The sequence below is a fragment of the Nicotiana tomentosiformis genome, chromosome 11 (genome assembly GCF_000390325.3).
Source record: "Nicotiana tomentosiformis chromosome 11, ASM39032v3, whole genome shotgun sequence".
Lineage (NCBI taxonomy): Eukaryota > Viridiplantae > Streptophyta > Magnoliopsida > Solanales > Solanaceae > Nicotiana > Nicotiana tomentosiformis.
The window spans coordinates 1790728-1801024 of NC_090822.1; the positions used below are offsets into that span (position 1 = coordinate 1790728).

Sequence of the window (10297 nt, forward strand, 5' to 3'; positions counted from 1 at the left end):
CACTTTGCTGCCGATAAATTATTTCCCGTTGTCATATACGATTTTGGACGGCATTCCGAACCGACATGTGATGTGGTCCCAAATGAAGTCGATAACTTTCTTTTCTCCGACCTTCTCATATGTCTGGGCTTTCACCCAGTTAGAAAAATAATCAGTCATAAACAATATAAATTGGGCCTTACTTGGTGCCCACGGAAGGGGAACGATGTCTATTCCCCACTTCATGAACGACCATGGTGATAAAACAGAGTGGAGCAGCTCCCCGGGTCGATGGATTATTGGAGCGTGTCTTTGGCATTCGTCACACTTTCGAAAGAACTCCTTTGCGTCGTTTTCCATGTCGATCTAATAATAACCTGATCTGATTATTTTTCAAACCAGTGATTCGGTGCCCGAGTGATTTTCACAGGTGCCTTCGTAAATCCCTCAAAACATACTCAGTATCGCCCGGCCCTAGACATATTGCAAGTGGGCCATCAAATGTTCTTCTGAACAAGGTTCCGTCTTCAGACATGCTAAATCGGGACGCCTTTATACGCAGGCCCCTCGACTTTTTTGGATCCGAGGGCAGTTTACCGGATCTGAGATATTCTACGTACTTATTTCTCCAGTCCCAAGTTAGGCTCGTCGAGTTGATCTCGGCGTGGCCTTCTTCCACCACTGATCTCATAGTTGTACGACTTCTCCCGAGTTAAGCTCTTCGTCTTCGACCGATGACCCCAAGTTAGCGAGAGCATCGGCCTCGCTGTTTTGATCCTGAGGTACGTGTTGCAAAGTCCATTCTTTGAACCAATTTAATGTCACCTGCAATTTATCTAAGTATCTTTGCATGCGTTCCTCTCTGACCTCGAATGTTCCATTGACTTGGTTTACCACAAAGAGGGAGTCGCACTTTGCTTCGATCAATTTTGCCCCCAAGCTCTTGGCTAGTTCAAGGCCTGCAATCATGGCCTCATATTCAGCCTCGTTGTTAGTCAATTTCACAGTCTTAATAGATTGTCTAATTATATTACCTGTTGGTGGCTTTAATACAATGCCAAGTACGGACCCTTTTGCATTTGAGGCACCGTCCGTGAAGAGGGTCCAGATTCTCGAGGAAGTTCCTGCGTTAATCAACAATTCTCTTTAGACCTCGAGTACTAGGGCCAGTGTAATGTCAGCCACAAAGTCTGCCAAAATTTGAAACTTAATCGCGGTCCGAGGTCGATACTCAATATCGTAAACACTTATTTTTATGGCCCATTTGACCAGTCGGCCCGAGAGTTCGGGCTTATGCATAACGTTCCTCAATGGGTAAGTAGTTACGACACATATGGTATGACATTGGAAGTACGATTTTAGTTTCCTAGAGGTGCTTAACAAAGCGAGCGCCAGTTTTTCCATGTGAGGGTACCTAGTTTCGGCCTCACCTAAGGTTCTATTAACATAGTAAATTAGAAATTACATACCTTGCTCTTCCCGAACTAGGACTCCACTTACCGCTATCTCCGAGACCGCCAAGTACAAGTACAGTTGTTCGTCCACCTTCAGTGTGTGAAGTAGGGGCGGGATCGATAAGTACCTTTTGAGTTCCTCCAAAGCTTGTTGACATTCCGGAGTCCATGAAAAGTCGTTCTTCTTCTTCAATAGTGCGAAGAATCGGTGGCTTTTGTTAGATGACCTCGAAATAAATCGCCCCAGGGCGGCTATTCACCCAGTTAACCTTTGCACGGCCTTTACATTGTCCACGACCGTGATATCTTTGATGGCTTTGATCTTATCAGGATTGATCTCGATTCCACGATTGGATACCATAAATTCGAGGAACTTACCCGACCCTACTCCAAACACACATTTTTTTGGGTTCAGCTTCATGTTGTACTGCTTCAGTACACTGAATGTTTCCTGCAAATGTCTTAAATGGTCCTCTGCTCTGAGGGACTTAACTAACATGTTGTCAATGTAAACCTCTATTGATTTTCCTATTTGTTTCTCGAACATCCGATTTACTAAGCGTTGGTATCTGGCACCGACACTTTTTAATCCAAACGGCATTACATTTTAACAGTACTTGCCATACTTAGTGATGAAGGAAATTATTTCTTGATCACCCTGGTGTATCCGTATTTGGTTGTACCCCGAATAGGCATCGAGAAAACTGAGGATCTCGTGACCGGCAGTGGCATCGATTATACGGTCGATGTTGGGCATAGGAAAAGAGTCTTTGGGGCATGCTTTATTCAAATCTTTATAGTCTACACACATTCTTAATTTATTCCCCTTTTTAGGGACTACCACTACGTTTGCCAACCAATCCGGGTATTTGACCTCCCGAATAGACCCTATTTTAAGAAGTTTAGATACCTCATCCTTGATGAAAGCATGCTTGATCTCGGACTTGGGTCTCCTCTTTTGTTTAACAGGATGAAACTTCAGATCCAGGCTCAACTTGTGAGTGGTTATCTCCGGTGGGATACCTGTCATATCGAGGTGGGACCAAGCGAAACAGTCTTCATTAGTTATAAGAAATTGAATGAGCTTTACCTTGAGCTTGGAGCTTAGCCCCGTGCCCGGGTATACCTTTCGATCGGGCTTGTTTTCCCGCAATATGACTTGTTCCAGTTCCTCTAACGTCGAAATCATCGGGGGCTATAAAAGATCTGAGAATCCCATAATCATCATCCTCGACTTCCCCTTGTTCGTCCGAATATGCCGAAGATGGTATCAGTGATTGCTATTTTGCCCTGTGTTTGACCACCTGTTTTGGGACCTTCGATGTTGAAACTGTAGATGTCGGTGTCACCTCTGCAACCGCGAACATTTCCTTTGCAGCCGGTTGTTCCCTATAGACTGTTTTAACTCTGTCAGGTGTTGGGAATTTTAATGCTTGGTGCAGAGTCGAAGGCACTGCCCTCATGTAGTGGATCCATGGCCCTCCTAATAGAGCGTTGTATCTCATGTCCCCTTCTATCACATAAAATTTGGCCTCCTGGATGGTCCCGGCGGTGTTTACTGGTAATGTTATTTCGCCTTTAGTGGTCTCACAAGCCATGTTGAATCCATTTAGAACTCGAACTGCCGGCACGACTTGGTCTTGCAAACTGAGCTGTTCCACGAACCTTGATCGAATGATGTTGGCCGAGCTACCTGGATCAATTAACACACGCTTAACTCGAATTTTATTTACGAGTATAAATATTACCAGTGCATTTTGTGGGGTTTCACGATCCCTTCCGCATCTTCATCGTTGAAGATAAAGTTCCTTCCGATATGTAGTCCCAAGTTCGTTTCTCCTTAGTGATGGACACTTTGGTGCGTTTCAACATCGGCCCCTGTGGGATATCAACTCCTACGATGATCATGTTAAAGACGTGTTAAGGTTCTACTTGTTTTGCCTGTTTGTTAGAATCCCTATTCCTAAAATGATTCTTGTCTCGGTCACTCAAGAACTCCCGAAGGTGCCCATTATTTAATAGGCGAGTTACTTCCTCCCTTAGCTGTCGACAATCCTCCGTTCTATGACCATGAGTGTCGTGATATTTGCACATCTGGTTAGGATCCCTTTGGGTTGCATCGGACTGTAAGGGTCGAGGCCATTTGGTATCTTTGATGCGCCCGATAGCCGATACAATGGCGGCAGCATCGACATTAAAGTTGTATTCTGATAGCCTTGGTGCATCTTTAGACCTATCGAGGCCATTTTTGGTCATAAGTCCCCGGCTGCTTTGACCTCGGTCATTCCTTCTTTCGTTTCCCATGGGGTTTCGCTCGGACCCGCTGCTTTTTCGATCTCCGTTATATGGTTGATACCTATCCCAATTTGGCCTCGGTTCACGATCAATTTCTCTCTTGACTTTGTCGAAGGTTCTGACTAGATAAACAGACCCCGAAGGGGCCCCGAGTTGATCATCTTCGACTCTGATTTTTGACTGATACCGGTTATGCACATCGACACATATAACCGTCGGATATTCTATTAAGTTCTACTTCAGCTGCTGTGAAGCCACATAGCTTCGAATATTAAGTCCCTGAGTAAAAGCCTGAACAACCCAATCATCAGTGACCGGTGGCAGGTCCATCCGTTCCATTTGAAATCGAGATACGAATTCTCTGAGCATTTCATTATCCTTTTGCCTCACTTTGAAAAGGTCCGATTTCCTGGTTTCGACCTTGATAGCCCTAGCGTGTACTTTCACAAAAGAGTCTGCAAGCATAGCAAATGAGTCAATAGAATTAAGGGCTAAATTGTGATACATATCATGGCTCCCTTTGACAAGGTTTCTCCGAATTTCTTCAGTAAAACGGACTCGATCTCATCATCCTCCAAGTCGTTTTCTTTGATGGCGCATGTGTATGAAGTGACATGCTCGTTTAGGTCAGTCGTTCCGTTGAACTTAGGAATTGTGGGCATGCAGAATTTTTTGGGGATCGGCTTCGGAGTGGCACTCCCGGGATTTGGTTGACCCTAGAATTATAGGTCTCCACCTTTTTGTCGTTTGCTTCGATTTTCTTCTCCCTTGATTCTATTTGTTTTGTCAGCTCCTCGAGCATTTTTATGATCTCGGGGTTATTACCCGACTCATTCCCACTCGACCTTTTCGCAATCGGTTCTTCCCTGTGAGTGATTTCTCGAGACGGGCCGGGCTCGATCCTGCTCGGTGTTCGGCCATGGTTTTGTAACTGAGCTATTGCCGCCTGTTAAGCCTGTAATATTTCGAAGATCATCCGTAGATTTACACCGTCCCCTACATTGTTTTGAGTATTCTGTGCAGTCGACCAAGTTCCACCACAGATGTTATTCTCGGGGTCGGTAGGAAAATTTGCATCGATAGCCACATGCGAATTAGCGTCAATCGGATCTGCGATTGGAATTCCAGCGGGATCAGCAGGCGGTATCTCGTTACCGGGCACTATGTTGTTGTTTTCACCTTGGTGACCAGACTCGTTATCAACATGCAGAGGTGCTGATTGAGAGTTTGATATTTTTGTATTTTAGCGTGGAATCAAAGACACTTTAAAGAACAAGTGAAAAGCAGCGTGTGTTATGGAGATTTCTATCAAATAACCACTATTATCCTTAGCCCCACGGTGGGCGCCAAACTGTTTACCCTTAAAATCGAATAACAATTAAATTTATAAGTGGTTTTAAGGATATGTGGATTAATTTGACATAAAGCGATAGATTGAACTATAAGTAAAACAAACAGTAATAAAGTAAATTCAAACCGTGTGACTTGAACAATTATAGCCTTGAGAAATAGACCTCACTCGACTGAATATGATCCAAATGATGTCAAATACAGAAGAACAGTAGCTTGCAGAAAGAAAAATAATATTATAATACTTTTAGGATGCGTCTTACAATGTGTTTTATAAATAATCAGATCCCTTGTATATAGTCGGGGAGTCCCACTTAGGTATAACTCTCTATAAGGTAAAAAACCTCATGATTTGCTAATTAAGCGGTTTTATTGATATGTGCCGAGATTTTCGCCGTGACGCGCGACCGGTTACGGATATTTCGGCCTTCCGTTATTCTGGTTCGACGATGTTCTCTCGAGCTAATTCGGGGTCGGAGTCAGTTCCGGGGTCACGGACTCGGTAACCATTGAAGGCGCATGTTTTAACCTTGTACCTAGGTTCGATGGAATCCAATATCGATCTTCAACCCATTATGTTTTGGTTCCGACCCGTCATGCAATAGATGAGACCGGTCTCGGCTGTATACAGTGAGCTTAATAACTTTTGAAAATATTATATTTTATCTTAAAAAGATGTTTTTAGAGGGAAAAAACAATCAAAGAGAAAAATAGAATTGATTCCTTACACCTCCGTGCTTTGTTGATTACAAATACGAATGATCAAATAATTTCCTATATTCCCGTGTGATAGTAACACTCCCTTTTTTTTTTCATAAAAGCTATGCATTAGTGGAACTTAAAGCATCGCATTTTGAGTGAAAAAAAAGGAATTCTAGGACCACCCAAATGTTAGCCATGATTGCTCTCTCTAGGACAAGAAATCAGGGGGACGTAGTGTTTTGGTATCGGATTCATCTGGAACACATTATTTTTTATACTGAATATAAGTTTATGTATACAAAGGCGAATTTAAGGTATAAATTTTTTGAGTATAATTTTTATGTTTTTTTTAACATTAACCCATTGTATGTTTAAAATTATGGGTTCTGATCTACTAATTGCTAAAATCTTAATAAATTTTTATATATAAGTATATGCTTATCGTCGAAAGTACTCGCTTCAGTTGAACCCGCATCCGTGTGTTACATCATCCTATGTATATATAAAATCTCATAAAAATTGCAATAAATATTATATTTGAATTAGTAAATTTAAAAATATAATTAGTTCAATACGATAAAAGGTGGAACTTACGAAGTTTAAATTTTGGTTTCGCTGTTTAAAGAAAGTGGTACGTTATCAACTCATTCCAAAAATTATGAATCACATGTTAAGGTCAACTCAGTCATTATACAAAGCATAAATGCATATGGAAACCTAGTGGAAGTATAATATCATGTACCAAAAGTGGAAGTATATATCCATTTTTCAGCCAATTACATGTCGCAATTTGTTTGGGTTTCCAAAATTGAGTCAGTGCTTGTCAAATATTATTATCAACTTGATCTTATCTGAGTGTTCCATAGTTATTTAAATTTCATATTGAGATGAAAGAAAAAAAAATTAGGGTAATATAATGAGGAGCTTAGAATTTAAATATTAAGGTACCATTTAAGTCTAAAAAGCTTTAGTGGACAAAATCGTGAGGTCGAAAAGTCTAAAGATATTGCAGGAGGATGTAGTCAAAGCGGACAATACTGTAGCAATTGGGATAGTCATTCTTCTTTTGGACTATTGAAAAATATTTGCTCCGTTCAATCAACTTTTATTTTGAGAGTTAATAATTGACTAATTTCTTAGAGGAAATTAAAGTTGCTTGGTTTAATATAAATGATCTAGAGAGAGCACTTATGTAATTCATCTGTCCAAAAATATTTTCAGACTTTAGATTTTCTGAAACCAACTCTTTAAAGTTTGAAAAGGTTTGTGCAAAATAGTAAGATTTTATTTTAAAAAGTTCTTTTTTGTAGTAATTTTGGCATATATTGTAATCTCTAACTATTATTTTCAAGTGATAATTATTATATCCTCCTCTGGAATTGTTAAATTGTTGATCAATAGAAAAGGAAAAGCAACACACCATAAAGCGAAAGGAGTACTTGCTATAAAACTAACTACTAGTAGAATTTTGTTGCCCTCGTATATCCATTATATTTTTTAGTTGAGATTGAAAATGACTTATGATTTTTCTTAATTAAGAAATAAAGGAAATTGATAGATATGTCACATCATATACCAATCAAGTTGGCTATTGTACAAGAGGTAACACACCACGGGTCGTGATGTATGAGAATGATACTGAATAGGGTGTATTAGTAATATTCAGATTAACAATATTAGGATTTAGGATTAGTTATACTGACATTATTTTTTATGCTGTTTGGTTTGATGTACTAAAAATAACATGCATTTTATAATTTTTTTTTAAAAATTATTTGCTTAAAAATACTCTCTATCTGTTTGGAAAAGGATTTGAAATGACAATTGTGTCTTTATACATGCTTATTCATGTATTAAAAACTATGGTATTGCTAATGCCATGGATTGCTATATATAAGAATAGTATCGAATATGGTATATAACTAATACGGATAATAGTTATACATAGGTTGAAAAATACTACTATCAAACAAGAGATTAATAACACTAAATCTAATACATATATTATTTTTTCTTATATATCCTATCAAACGATCCCTAAGGTAGTGATAAGAGTAAAAAAAGGATATTCATCCGCCATTAATCAGAGATCTCGTGTTTGTGTTCTAAGAACAGAGAAAATCCTGATGGGCAGTGCTTTCTTTAATGGGCTCTACGCGCCCCCGAGTTCAAATTAATCTGACCATAATACGAAAGTGCCAAATACTGAATAAAGAAAAAGAAGTAAGACAAGCATTAAGCCACCAAAATAAAATGAAAAACGAAAAACTTTTCAAGTTCATGACCCCAAATTCATGCAATTTTATTCATTATGTCAACAAACTTCAATACAAAACTTTGTCCCAGGAATTACAAAAAAGAAACCAAAAATAAAATATCTAACTAGTTCTTTCGTTATTTACTTCCAATCCAAAAGACAAAATTATGACCTGAACTCTCCCGCCTGAACTGATGAACAACCAAAGATTTTGATAACCAGCCCATTCCAATCTCCCTCCCCCTATACAATACTAGAAAAGTTTCTTCTTTTTTTTTTGACAAAAAAAAAACTCATAAAAATAAAATTAAAAAAAGAGTGGTCATACTCATAGTCCTTACTATATATAACAAAAGTCTTCATTTCATTTCTTCACCAATTTCTTTTTTTCACATTAAGATTGCATACCTCATACTATCACTAACCATAAGATGATTCATTTCAGAAACTTGCGAAAAATCTCCAGAAACCCAAACTCCATCTGTTCCATTAATCCGCGGATGATTTAAGCACGAAAACAAATAAAGAGGTGCGCGTAAAACGCCACAAATGATCGAAAAACCATGCCAATTCTGCCTTGATCTTCCTCCTGCAGTTTGATCCACTCTAATATTAATCATATTTTCATCTCCAACTTTTGGACTTTTTCCCATATTTTGTAAGTTTTGCCTCATTGTTACCAATATACTCCACATGATTATATAAAGAATATGAAGAGGGGTTGTGTTTTTGTTTTAGGTTTTAATGGAAAATTTTGGAGGTTTTTTGAAGAATAGAAATGTTGGCCAAGTTGATTGAATGGTTTCTGTTTTTGATGGTGGAGTTGCTAGTGCTTGTAGTTATCACATATGAAATTTTATGGGTGCTTTGCTTTTTAGGACTTTCACTTTGTGAGTTTCTTTTACTACACTATTCTTTCTTTCTTTATTTAATTTTGGGTGGGGTCTTGTTGATTAGCCAATTTGCCGACAAAATTGCCTAATTATATTTTGTTTTGTTAGCAAAGATCAATGCATTGATCCATTGGAAGTTTAAATTTAATTCTTTTATGGTGAGAGTTTTGGTAGTGCATAGGGTAATAATTACCCTTTTATGATTAACAGAAGTTTCGGAATCAATCTTTGGGAATAACATCGCTTTCGGTAGGAAGTACTTTACCATATGAGCGAACTTATAGGGTAGTTTATGGGACATTGAACTCATGGTCTTTCTGCTAAATTAGGTAGTTTATGTATGTATTTTCTAGAAATAATATAATATTATCTGTTGGCATTCATGCTCCACAAACACTGAATGATGCATTTGGCTGAAATACTAAGTTATCAATTCTCACTTAAAAAGAAAATAATCTTTTTTTAGTGGTGCACCAATATTTTAGAAATTTTAGATCCGTCTATGCAGTTTACCACCAAATTAAATTTTTCTTTGGAAATTAGGATTAGTCGAACTTCATAACGGGTGTCGAGCATCGAGCTGGACTTTTAAATTTAAATTTTTTATGGTGAGATGTTCGGTTTAAGCGTGAGGAAGGAATATATAATTGAACTATGTATAAATTGCTCAAAAATACAAATGATTGAAAGATTAAATTTTTTGTTTTGAATTACGACATTTCACTTTTTAGGTTATCGCTTTGCCACTATAAATTCCACATCAAAAAAATAAAAGATAACATCGGACCCAAATTATTTATGTCAAGGGCGCTCAATTGTCTTTAATATCAAAACGCTACTTTGAGATTGGGTATTTTATCAATAACTTTATATGTTATTAATATCTTTCAATATAAAAATATAGTGTTTGGGTAAACCACAACGGGTACTTAAGCACCTATTCCAATCTCACAAATTTTACCCATTGTTATATTGGAAGTCTTCTATATAGCTAAGGGAAATAGTAAGATTTTGTTGCAACAATTTCTCATATACAATGTCCCATTTAAATCAAAAAATGTGATTCTAATATGATCTTTGCTAGTTAAACGTAGATGTTCACATTTTAATCTTTTAGTTGGATAAATTATGTTTATTTATTAATTTTAATCATTCCGTGTCCATAACTTGTATTGGTCAGATAATTCAAATTCGAGTTATAGAAAGTCTTTATCTTTTCTTATTAACGATTATATTTTCAAAACTCCAATACGAGACGTTCAAATTTATTTTAGACGGATAGAGTATGTAACACTAGCTATTACTCTTTTTTCCCCCTAAAAGATGGAAATGACCGTAGAGCACTTGCTGATCATTATCAAAGGCCT

The 10297-nt window shown here is 37.8% G+C and overlaps 1 protein-coding gene across 1 annotated transcript; it reads right to left on the reverse strand.

Moving 5' to 3' along the window:
* Window positions 1–8061: 8061 nt before the first annotated feature.
* LOC104108572 (uncharacterized) lies at window positions 8062–8901 on the reverse strand. Its single transcript, XM_009617645.4, has one exon. The coding sequence runs from the start codon at window positions 8730–8732 to the stop codon at window positions 8427–8429; it is 306 nt and encodes a 101-aa protein (XP_009615940.1). The 5' UTR covers window positions 8733–8901; the 3' UTR covers window positions 8062–8426.
* Window positions 8902–10297: the final 1396 nt, after the last annotated feature.

Excerpts from the sequence above, each read along its gene's own strand:
- LOC104108572 (XM_009617645.4), bottom strand. The coding sequence starts at position 8,732 with ATGTGGAGTATATTGGTAACAATGAGGCAAAACTTACAAAATATGGGA.